Here is a 12,665-nt window from a genome sequence, read left to right on the forward strand (position 1 = left end):
TACCATTTAGAAATGAAAACTCAGAATGTTTCATTTAAATGAATTTATTTTAAAATAACAATGATATACCCATTACATGTTAACAAAAAGACCATATTTTTATGAGAAATAATTACATTTTCAAAAAAATTATTAAGAAAAGTAGCACTGTTTTCCCTTTTTGCAAATCTCTTTAATGTCTGGCTCAGTAGGAGACTGCTGGATTCTCATGTCTGCATTCAGTCTTTTGTGATATCACATGCCTCACAAGCTCTGAAAAATTCCACTTATGCTGGTGAGAGAATGAGAGCAAAAAAAGCAAATAGTATCTAAATAGTATTATAAAAAGAGTTTTCACCTTGCAGTCCTCTGCTTTGAGAACCATTACCCTAGTCTGTAGTGAATTTCTTCATGTCTTCCTGATTTTCCTTTGGTCTTACTCTTTTCCCTACGTGTGAAAGGGCAGTGGCTGGTGAGGTATAAGACAGCTGCACTTTGTTCAAACAGTATCTTTGCAAATATTACATATAATTCAAATTCCCCCAAATGCAAAAGACATTGGCTATTCTTATGCACCAGCCTGTACTGCCAATTAGTAATAGAGCGAATGCAGTCTACAATCCACACACCCGAGGAGTTTTGAAATTAGGAGGAATTTTAGATGAATTGTTGATGGCGGTCGGGGAGGCTGGCATCATTTCAGGAAGTCACAAAAATTGAGATTTTACTAATATTTTTACATTGCATTATTTTGAATTTGCATAAATTACGTTCTTCGCTGTGGAGAAGGAAGCCCTTGATAGTGGTAGGGGAGGAGGGAGATGGAGCGTCAAGAAGACGATCAGCTCCTTGAAGGCGGGCACTCTCTGCCCCTCCTCCTCTCCTTGCCGCTGACCTCCACCAGGCGATCTGAGTTGGGGGGGGGGGTTGCAGGGAGTGATCCAGGTGCACCTCTTCAGGTGTGAGTCACTGGCTCAGGAGAGAAAAAGCAAAACCAGTGGAAGCACTAGACTTCATTAGCAGAGTGATTTTTTTAAGAACTGATGAGGGCTCTCTGCTCCCAGGCAGCCATTATTCCAAAGCCATTTTCCTCCGTGTCTAACTCCATCATGCTTAAATGCCCATTATGTCACTCTCGTCTTGGCCGTGAAGTTCTGTGAGCAACAGGCAGGTATGAGATTTGATAGAAGTGGGCCAAATTCATTGACAGGAGGACAGCATTGTCTCAAGCAAATGAAGATCATTGTTAATAATGCATGGATCAGTGGGGCTGGGCATCCCCAGGTACTTTTTGCTAGAAGGTCATGGCCTTTTCCCCTGCAGCGGCTGTGTGGATAATCTGAGTTTCTTTGTATTTCAGCCCCAAATGCAGGTGTATGGAAAGCATATGCAAAGGAAGCCCTGTAAATGAGACTCACGATGGGGACTTTTTTCTTCTTGTAGATTCCCATGCAGTTGTAAGAAATAACACAGACAGGTCCCATGTACCCTTTACCTAATTTCCCCCAAAGAACTATAGGACAGTATCACAACTGGGACTTTCTAGACTCACGAGGCTCTTGAGAAGTCCCTGACCTCAGAAAGAAGAAACTCCAGGGAATAGTGTGCTACCTCCCCTTGGAAGGATTGTCTTCAGTAAGAACCTGGAGGATGTGAAGCTGCATCAGGGATCCCTGGCTGCAAGTGACAGAAATTGGTGCAGATTCCAGGTGCTCCCTCAGAACTCTGACTTACATGAGGACACCATGGGGTTCCCAGGATGCAAAACTGTTCCTTACCTGGCCCCCGGATCTTTGGGTGGATGGGTCCCTCAGCCCTTCAGCTGAATCAGCTCAGATACTGTGGTTGACAGGTCAGGCTCTGGAATCACCCAGCCCAAGGCTTGATTCCCAGTTCCTCACTTACTATATGGTTGACCTTGGCCAGTGATCTCTTAGAGCCTCAGTTTCTCATAATATCTTATATAGCACTTACCATGTGTCAGTCGTTATTCTAGGAACATTATACAATAACTCATTTAATACCAACAACCCCCAAAAGGGAAATATTATTATTAGTTCCTATTTTGCAAGTGAGGAAATTGAGGCACAGAGAGGTTATTTGCCCAAAGTCACCCAGCTAGAGAATGACAGGTTTGGGTATTTGAAGCCAGGCCGTATGCATCACAAGTCCACATATATAAACCACTGTCTTATTTTGCTTCTCCTTAGCTGTGAGCTGGCTTCAGTAGTGCCTCACTGAATTTTTACAAGGCACACTGCTTAGCACTGTGCCTGGCATGGAATAAATAAGCACCAATAAATGCTAGTTAACATTATTGTTGGTATAATTTCTTCTGGAAGTTTCTGAGTATTCATTACTTGTTACTGTTATAACAACAGCTTCCATTTTGACCACCTACTATGTGTCAAACCTTCATTAGCCCTCCCAACTACCCAAAAGGGGGAGTCTCTCTTTTATAGATGAAACAAGTGAGAATCAGGGGGATGCAATCTGGCGGAAGTGGAGATAGGATTCACCCCCAGGGGCTGCACCTGGAATCACAGCTCCGGGAGGAGCTTCAGGGACACCAGCCTAACTTCATGTCCAGCTCAGGACTGGAGCTGACAAAAAGTCATTGATTCATTCCAAAAAGCCCAGTGACAGGACCCTGGTTCTGTACACCAGTGGTTCTCATGCTCCAGCATAGGTCCCCTGCAGCCATTGTTAAAACACAAAGTGCTGTCCATCTCCTCGGGACCCCACGCAACCACTCTCCACCACACCACCTTGGGGTTTCTGGTTCAGTAGGGCTGGGCTGAGGGCCTGAGAATGTGCATTTCTCACAAGCCTCCATAGAATGCCAATATTGCTGGTCCGGGGACCACACTTTGAGGATGACTGCTCTAGGCCAAGTTTTTGGAGTGGTAATGGTAGAGATGACAGCTTCCCCCAATTATCCCCTTTCCAAGACTGAGATGGACTTCCCCTGCAGGGCCAGTGTCTTGTATTTATCTGCATTGTAAATCATAAATCCCCATCTCTGCGGTTACCTTCCCTCCATACGTGGTTCTTAAACTTGTGTGTTCTCAAAAACCTGTCTCTGATTGGAGCTGAACCCCTTCCCTAGGCCACTTGCATCTGCTTGGTGATGGGGAGCTCACCCTTTCAAACTTCCTTCGAAAGTAACATCTACTGTTACTTTTCTGATTAAAAACAAACACAATGAAACCAAACCTTCCTAGTGTTGAAAATTTAGAAAAGTATCAAAAATAAAAAGAGGAGGGCTTCCCCGGTGGCGCAGTGGTTGAGAGTCCGCCTGCCGATGCAAGGGACACGGATTCGTGCCCCGGTCCAGGAAGATCCTACATGCCGCGGAGCGGCTGAGCCCGTGAGCCATGGCCGCTGGGCCTGCGCATCCGGAGCCTGTGCTCCGCAACGGGAGAGGCCACAACAGTGAGAGGCCCGTGTACCACAAAAATAAATAAATAAATAAAATTTTTTTAAAAATTAAAAAAAAATTTAAAAAAAATGAAAAGAGGGAAGAAAAAAAAAAAGAGGGAAGAAAGTTACAGTTAACCACCATCCCACTGTTACTACTTTGATGTATTTTAGTATTATTTCCTTATAGCCTCCTGTTATTTTTTATATATTTGGTTTTTTTAAGTTGAGGTATAATTGATATATAAGGTTATATTAGTTTTCAAGTGTGTAACGTAATGATTCGATATCTGTAGTATGTATTGCAAAATCATCACCGCAATAAGCCTAGTTAATATCCATCTCCCCACAGTGACACTTTTTTCTCCTGTGATGAGAGCTTTTAAGATCTACTCTCTTAGCAACTTTCAAATACACAATAAAGTATTAGTAAGTATGGTCACCACGCTGTACGTTATATCCCCATGGCTTTAAGACCAGAAGTTTGCACCTATATCTGATAATATTGGTATAAAAATGTATATAGCTCTGAGAATCCTGAGAACAAACGATGTTCTAAGTGTGCTCTGCCCATGAGGGCTGCTGCTGTTTTCAGAGTGGAATTCAAAGAAGGAACAGAGGTTTCCCAGGGATGGCTTCCTGGGTGGGACCGGCAGGTCTTTGATCCAACTGCCAGGACCCAGGCACAGAATCGCTGTCATCGGTGCAGTGGACAGTGGCACAGCAGGAAAGAAGTTTGAGTCAGTTGAGCGGGGACAGGGAAAGGAGACCTATCACTGGTTGGCCTTGCATTCTCCTGGGTCCGGGGAAGCCACTGTAACATTCTTGAGCAGGAAATGACTTAACAAAGAGATTTCCCAAAGACCATCCAGGCAGCAGAAGACAGAGTGTATTGGAGGGGGGGAGAGTGGGAAGGCAGGGGGAGGAGGCACGGGGACACAAGTGAGGAACAGCCCGGGGACCCATCCAGTCCCTGGTGGCCCGAGCAGTGATGTGGTGTGGATGGGGCTACTTCTGGGCTGCCAGGATGGAGAGGGACTGGTTGATCTTCACCATGGCGATAATGAGGAGGCCACCGGTCAGCAGGAAGGTGGGCCAGAAGAGGGAGAAGAGGAGGGTCTGGGGACCGTAGAGGCGCTGATACAGGACACTCGTCTCATTCTCCCGAGTCGTGGAGAAGCAGTCGAAAACCTGGCGCTCGTGGAGTTTGGCTCTAACCTTCTCCACATCGGCCCGGGCCATCTGGTAGTTGTCCAGGCTGCCTGGGATGTAGGAGCACTGTAGGGAGAAGCGAGAGCACCCATGGGATTGGAAATCCCTCTTTCTTAGGGCCTGGCATGGAATAAAGAAAAGCGTCAGCTTTGGAGTCAGGCCCCTGGGTGGGAGTCAAGACTGTCCAAAGCTTGGCAGGCTGCACATTGCGTGCTTCTAGAAGGTGTGTACACAGTGTCGTCTGGGAGGGTGGTGGCCTTGGAGCTGCTCAGGGTACACGCTGCACACCTGGAGATAGGGGCCCCAGCTGGAGCCCTGGCTCTGCTCCCATTGGCTTCAGAACCTTAGGCAAATTGCTTACCATTCTGATCCTTGATGTCTTCATCACTTAAATGGGTTAATAGCAATACCTTTTTCAAAGGAGTTTATTAAAGAACTTCAAACTTATCTGTCTAAGGAGACCAATGGGGGACACAGGCTGAGTGAGCTCTATATTTCGATTCAGGGCAGAAGTCATACGCTCAATTGCCTACAAAGCGCAGGCAGGTAACGTCCACAGGTGAAGTAGGTGAGGGAGTAGGATGACAGGTGCCAGCTGACACTTGGTGTCAGGGGATGGGTGGTCCTGGTGAGATGGAGAGAGCCAGCTGCGTCTAGACTGGCAGGCATCACTCCATCTGGACAACTGATGCCATGCCATCCAGAAGACCTACTGTAGCCAGACGTCCAGTATTTGTAGAGAAGCCAGAAAACCAGATTTTAATGTGGACTCTCACAATTTTAAAATATTGGTGAAAATTTGAATTGAAAACCCTTTGAGGTCTAACTCTGCGTGAGCCGAGTAAAAGATGTTGGCCAGCTGGTATTTGACACCGAGATTCAAAGGAAAGAGAGAATGCATTTAAAAGAGCTCTGTGCAGGCAGAGCCTGGGACACGTTTAATTCCGACACTGATCATTGTGATTAGGAAGCTTCCGGCCTGGGCAGATGAGGTCCAGATGGAAAGCTCCGCAGAGAAGGCACAAAGTGGAGACCCTGGTTTTATCCCTCTTCCATGCTAGGAGGTCTGAATGTTGCTTACGTGAGCCTCCGGCAGATGTTCTGCGAGGGTGGTCCCCCGCACGGGCTCCGCAGCAGACTACCTGGAAGGCTGGTCATAAGCACAGGCTCCCTACTCACTCTGAATGGCTGAGGGTGGGGCTCAGCAATCGGGTGATTCCTCCATGCACTAAAGTTCTAGGACCACTGCCCTCCTCCAATCACGTCCCAGATCAAAACGAGTGACAGTGTTGAGCCAGCTTCTCCCCAGGCCTGGGTTGCTCCCTGTATTTAAATGAGGTCCTGCCCCAAAGCTGCCTGCCCTGACAGCGTTCAGTCCAGCAGTACAGAGAATGGTTGCCTCACAGCTCTGACAGCCTGGGAAGTGGGAGAGCTGCATCCAGATGCCGATTCACGTCCCCAGCCAGTCAGGGAGCAGCTGAGGCTGGGGAGAAGCTGGCTCCTGAGGAATCTGGCATTCAGATTTGTTGGGTACGATAGGGTCCCAGTAGCAGGTGGATCCAGAATCATGAGCTCAGAGGACCTAGTCCTATCTCCCCAAAGTCTCTGACTGTGACCTTGGGTAACCTAGCCCACTGAGCAAAGGTGTGGCGATGGAACCAGACAGGCCTGAGTTCAACTACAAGTTCCAAGTTGTGTGACGTTGGCAAATGTTTCAACCTCGCTGAGCCTTGTAGATTGGGTTTGCGAGGGTGCCTGCCTAGCAGAATTGTCACGGCGGTTAACCAAGGTGATGCACGTTAAGCGCTGAGCGCAGAGCCCAGGACATAGTACGTGCTCAATAAATGGAAGATGCTGTTAATAACAAATAATATTGTGACTTAACTATGAAATTGAAACAATGCTCCTTCTTTCCCTTAAGGAGGGGCCTATGGACAAGCTCCGAAGTGGGAACTTGTGCCCATCCTGGGGTCCCACTGTATTCTTTGCCAGTTTGGGATTACTCTAGATCCTTAATGTTCTCTAGACACTGGACAGGAGTTTACTCTGCAGGGCCAGCCTCAGAGGCCTGGGGCCCACTTGCATCCTCTCTCCCCTGCCCTGGGTCCAGCTAACCATGAGTTGTCTAAAGAATCTTAAATGACCTAGCCTCTCCCCCAAGCCCTGCAGTGTCATTGTTCTCAGCATAGACCGTGGGAAGGGGCTTAGAATCCCCCCAGGCTGAGTCTCATGGAAGAACCCAAGAGTGGGCTGGTGACACCCTTCCTCATAGTAGGGGTTGGGGGAGACAGCCTTGCCAGGCCTTTCACATGTGATTCCAGAAGACACCCAGCTGGCCTGGAACACTGGCTCCTTGCACGGCAAGGAGCTGAACAAAGGTGGGAGGAACAGCTGGTGCACCAACCCAGCTGTTTGGCAAAACCACGAAGGCCACTTCCGCTGTCACGCCAGAGCAGCAACCTGCCATTGGCGGCACTCCTGGTGGTGCCTGGATGCTATGGGATAAAAGATAGAATATCCAGTGGCTGTTCTTCCAGAGCTGTTCTTCCAAGGCCAGACAGAGGCATGTCTGACAGGCTGCTGACAGCCCATTAGGGAGAAGATCTGGCCTTTCGCTCCTCTGGCAGCCTCAGGACCGGGGTGGCAGCCTGCAAACCAGCCTGTTTCCAGCCCCCATTGCACCAGTGATCACTTCTGCTTGTCTTTGAAAATGTGCTTCTTGATCCTTGAATAAATCAGGGGGCCCTGGATGCCAAAGAAGAGGCAGGGGTCATGGGAGGAGCTGATTCAGGTGGGTTTGGAGGCTCTAGCTCCATCTGGCATGGCCGAGTCATGCTAGTGATGACAGAACAAGTCAGGCCACCTTGCACTGCCCGGACCCTGGCTCTAAGTCCCCCAGGTGGATCTAACGCACAGACAGAGGTGAGGAACCCCAGCTTCCCTGATCACATTTTAATTCCACAGTTTGGTAGTCCTTGGCAGGGAAGACAGGCACACAGCTTATACAGCGCCAGAATATCATTAGTATTTCCCTTCTTTACGGTTTGCTTGAATTTAAATCCCTGGTAATCAGTAGAACCTTCCCCCAGGAAATGGTGGAGCCTATTAGGAGTTGCAAATGACTTTACTCCCTGTTAAAGCCAGCACCACGAGCATTATTTGGTCTGAGGTTTTTCCAGGCAAAGCTCTGGCCTTTTGATACAAATGCAAAGGAACTTCATGTGTTCCCAGCCCAGGTTGATGAGAGACCAGCCCTGGTGGAATCAGAGTCTCTTTCAAACTGTGTACCCAGTACGTCAACCCCGAGCCCAGATGGCCGCCTTGGCATTTGCTCTACGTATTTGCAGGGCTACACGGGGAAGACTAACCTGCCCATCTCATATGGTTGAACCAGTGTGTTTTTCTGTAAAATGGCAATTGTGGATAAGCTTAACCCTTCCTCCATCTTTCCTTCCCAGTTTCCTTCCTTATGCTGAACTGTTAAAGCTCAAAAAAAAAAAAAAATCCTGATTGAATATAAATGCCTAATCCCATTCTCTGTACGGTGGTTGCTTCACGCGCTTCCCTAACTGTGCTGTGTCGGGGAATGCTGGAATTCAGCCTCCCCTCCTTCTCTCCTACTGTGTTGTGCTTGCTGTCGCTCTCAGACACCCTTGAAGACTGTCCTTTTAGAAAAAAAAAAAAATTCAGGAACGTGTTTTCTGTAATATTCTTTTAATATGGGGGCTAATTACCTTCTATAACATGTAGCATTCTTCATTAAAGTTCTTCTTCTCTCAAAAAACAAAGAAAAAAACTACAAAAAACCCACCCCAGTTTAATTGTCCACTTTGGTAGTGTGGGGGGCTTCTGAGAACAGACCCTAGGCTACCTCTGAAACCTTTTCCCGCTACACCCCATCCTGTGGCATTGTCTGTGCCGGTGCTGGAATCTCTCTCCTACCCGGCCTTCCCTCCTCATGCCTGTTCTCTGCCTTCCCTTGATATGTATGTCCCCCGCCCCGTATTTCTGTGTAACCTGTACCTGCCTGATTTTTAACCCAAATGCCTTTCTGATACCCTCACCTCAATGTGCTAGGAAATGTCACTTCCTCCTTTAATGCCCATAATTTTTTTGGTTTCTCCCTATGGCACTGATCCCTCTCTACTAGGTATTATTTCACATATGAGCTCTCTCCTCTTGAACCCAAAGCCCCTAACACAGGAAGTGCTCAGCGATGGCTGAATGAAAGAGTGAGGGAATGAGTGAATGAAAATGGGCCAACTTGTGTTTTCTATAGAAAGGGCTACAATGGTGGATTTGGAGTGGGGGGGTGTTGAGAGGCAGTGCTGGGAACATCTCTCAAGTGTTGGCCTCCAAATGTTGCTCCAAACCTGGGCCTCTGGTTTCCTAGAGTTGCAGGGGGTAGTCACAGGGGTTCCTCTCTGTGGGGTCAGCTCTGGGTCCGGCCTCTCATGTGACTCACTTTACAGGATGAAGCAAGGCCATTAACAGCTTCTTTGTTGTGCCTGCTATCCACCCAGCATCGAGCTTGGTACATCATATACAGTCCCTGATTTCATAACAGCGCTTCAACAAATGTAGAAAATGAGGCTTAGGGGGGCCGCACTGGCTGCTCCCACCACACAGCTGGTTAGTGGCAGGTCTGTCTGACTCCAGTGCAGAAGAGCTAAGGCTGTCTGGACCTCATACCAGCTGTGGCCCCTGGTCAAGTGGGTTTATCTTTCCCGGCCTCCGCTCTCCAGAGCAGGGATAGGGAACCAGCTAGGAACAGGCGCACACGCCTGCCGGGGTAAGGGGATGTGTACCTCGCCCCCCCGTCAGTACCTGCTGGTTCCGGTCCCGAGTGTCCTCCGTGTGGTACAGCACGGCCCACCGGCCCACGGATGACACGTTGACCCACAGGCACGGGTACTGGGGCACTTTCTTGCCCTCCAGTTGCTCCTGGTCCCTGATGTTGGTCTCAATCAGGTGACACATGGATTCCTGGGTCCACACGCTGGGGAGACGATGCACACACATACACATCTCAGAACATGGATGGCACAGATTGCCCAGTGTGAACCCCTTTAGAGAGACCCAGGGCCGAAACCCTCAGCATCTGGCACTAAAGGAGCGTGACCCCAGAGTCCCTGGGCCTAGGGGAGGAATCCTAGAATCTGAATATCAACACTTTGGGGCCTTTTGGACAACATCTGCATAAGTGGTTCCAGCCCTGGCTGCTCACCCAATACCCTGGGGAGCTTGTAAAGATTGTCATGGCCAAACCACACCCCAGAACAAGTGAATCAGAATTTCTAAGGTAGGTGGGCTCCAGGCCCTGGTGTGTTTTTGTTTGTTTGTTTGTTTATTTTGGGTTTTTTTGCGGTACGCGGGCCTCTCACTGTTGTGGCCCTTCCCGTTGCGGAGCACAGGCTCCGGACGCTCAGGCTCACCAGCCGTGGCTCACGGGCCCAGCCGCTCCGCGGCATGTGGGATCCTCCCGGACCGGGGCACAAACCCGCGTCCCCCGCATTGGCAGGCGGACTCCCAACCACTGTGCCACCAGGGAAGCCTGGTGTGTTTTTAAAACTCCTCTCAGTGATTCTGATGGGCAGCCCGACCTCAGACACTTTATCCACATCCATCTTCGTCTTGGAGAGGGTGGCAGAGAAGTTCAGAAAGGTCGAGTGATTTTTCCAAGGCCACACAGGACCTGAAGCCAGGTATGGATGGCTTCAGAATCTATGCCCTTTCCTTTAAAAAGAGTAGATGAAGGAGGGGCTTGATTTGTTTCCCGAGTTGAAAAGATGACGGGGATGGTGCTTAACCCGTAGAAAACGTGTAGCAGGCACATGGCTGCTCTGAGCGGTGCCTTACTCGGTAAGATTCCAGCCTGGAATGTCTCCAGGGCTGTAAAAAGTGGGGCAGGAGCAGGCCCGGAAGAGGATAACAGGCTCATCAACACACCAGTGAATCAATTGTGACTCATCTCCCATTTACCAGGCAGGAGACACATTGCCAGACCGAGGGGGCTGTCAGCCGCTGGAACGCGGCCAGAGGCAAGGGTCTGAGACTTATCCTAAGATCAGGCTGAGAGAACTGAGCCTATCTGTTCCCATTAGAACATGGACCAGGGACTTCACAGCTTTTCCTTTAAAAGCTCAAGTGGTTGACATGTCAGGCAGCAAAGGCATGGGACATTCTCTGAGATTCCAGAGCAGAGCTCCAGGGGAACAGTTTTTGGCTCAGTGTAGACACTCCCTACTTATCAGAAAGAGCCCCAAATGAAATGGTGTATACAGTTGAGGCAGTGAGCTCCCCATCACTTGAGATATTCAACAGGAAGATAGATGCCCACTTGACTCAGAGGTTTGTGAAAGAGAGCCAAAATGCAGATGAGCTACAAAATTCTGTGACTCTCGGATTCCTCCTGGGATCAGACTCACACTGGGGCATTTGCTCTGATCCTTGGCTGTTTCTTTCTTTCTTTTTGTTTTTTTATTTTTATTTTTGGCTGTGTCAGGTCATAGTTGTGGCATGCGGGCTTCTCTCTAGTTGAGACACGTGGCATTCCCTCTAGTTGTGGTGCATGGGCTTTTCTCTAGTTGTGGCGTGCAGGTTTTCTCTCTCTAGTTGTGGCATGCAGGCTCCAGAGCGCATAGGCTCTGTAGTTTGCAGCACACAGGCTCACCAGTTGAGGCATATGGGCTCAGTGGTTGTGACGTGGGGCTTAGTTGCCCTGCCGTATGTGGGATCTTAGTTCCCCGACCAGGGATCAAACCCACGTCCCCTGTATTGGAAGGCAGATTTTAACCATTGGACCACCAGGGAAGAGGTGTTGGCCTCCTTGGCTGTTTCTTGTGAGAAGGGCCTCCTGCATCTTTTACGCCCAAGTTCCAGAATTCCAGACGTGCAGGGCCCAGTCCGGCCTACCCTCCCTGCACTTGAACCCTTGACCCTAAGAATGAGGATTGCCCAGACCTTCCTGCCTGGTGTGAGGGTCAAGGGGAAGGGTAAGAAGAAGCCTGGGGTTCCTTGCAGACCAGACCCTTAGGGGAGAGGCTGGAGGATGGGGCCAGGCCAGGAGGGTTTAGTACCTTTTCTGGTAGAGGGGCAGCACGGTCGTGCCAAGGATGTAGTAGGTGATGACGGCACACAATACCATGGCCACACCCAGGCAAAGGGCTCGGGTCTCTCCCCGCTTCTGAGCCATCACCAACTTCTTCCCCATGTCCACAAGGGACAGCAGTCATTTCTAGGACCACAGAGGCAAACAGATGTGAGATCAGCACAGGTGATAGATAAACCACAGAAGGGAGGACAGGTGAGAGAAGAAGGTGCTCAAATATCAACATCATCTTTACTTTTATATGGAGCTTGGCAACCTCAGAGGGCTCTTTGGACCCCATGTAAGCCTCCCCCCAGCTCTGAGAGGCAAGTACCATCATCCCCATTCTACAGATGAAGGACCTGTGGCTCAGAGAGGTAAAGTGACTGGCCCAAGGTCACATAGTGTGTGACAGGCTCAGTAGTGGCCCCCAAGATACACATGTTCTCAGCCCCAGGATCTGTGACCGTTACTTTACATGGCAAAGGTTTTAAATTAAGGATCTTGAGATGGGGAGATTATCCTAGACTATCCATGTAGACCTAAATGTAATTGCAAGGATCCTTATAGGAAGGAGGTGGAGGGAGATTAGACACAAAAGAGGAGAGGGCGCTATGACCAGGGTGGCTGAGATTGGAGTGATGTGGCCACGTGCCAGGGAGTGCGGGCAGCCACCAGAAGCTGGAAGAGGCAAGGAATTACGTATTGTCCCCTACAGCCTCTGAAGGAAGTACAGCCCCACTGACACCTTGACTTAGCCTGGCCAACATCTTGCTGATTTTAAACTTCTGGCTTCCGGAACTGTGTGTAAGTAAATTTCTGTTGTTTGGGGCCACCAAGTTTGTGGTACTTTGTTACAGCACCGATAGGAAGCTAATACTGGAGATAAACTAATATCCTCCCTGCAGAAGTGGACCATCCGTGCTCTTTCTCCTAGGATACTTGTCTCAGAACAGCTTGGAGC

At 49.2% G+C, this 12,665-nt stretch overlaps 1 protein-coding gene across 2 annotated transcripts; it reads right to left on the minus strand.

The window, feature by feature from the left end:
• Positions 1-843: 843 nt before the first annotated feature.
• Positions 844-12,012, minus strand: KCNMB1 (potassium calcium-activated channel subfamily M regulatory beta subunit 1). 2 transcript variants are annotated; one of them, XM_089909654.1, is made up of 4 exons: positions 11,691-12,012; positions 9,439-9,610; positions 4,413-4,677; positions 844-1,181 (listed from the first exon to the last, which is right to left on the minus strand). In XM_089909654.1, the coding sequence occupies exons 1-4, from the start codon at positions 11,822-11,824 to the stop codon at positions 1,093-1,095; spliced, it is 660 nt and encodes a 219-aa protein (XP_089765780.1). In that variant the 5' UTR covers positions 11,825-12,012; the 3' UTR covers positions 844-1,092. The 2 variants fall into 2 exon arrangements, with proteins under 2 accessions (XP_089765780.1, XP_022450841.1); XM_022595133.3 differs by lacking the exon at positions 844-1,181 and having other exon boundaries at positions 4,031-4,677.
• Positions 12,013-12,665: the final 653 nt, after the last annotated feature.

This window comes from Delphinapterus leucas, chromosome 3, assembly GCF_059928025.1.
Source record: "Delphinapterus leucas isolate spDelLeu-1000000601 "Yukka" chromosome 3, BTC_Dleu_Yukka2, whole genome shotgun sequence".
NCBI lineage: Eukaryota > Metazoa > Chordata > Mammalia > Artiodactyla > Monodontidae > Delphinapterus > Delphinapterus leucas.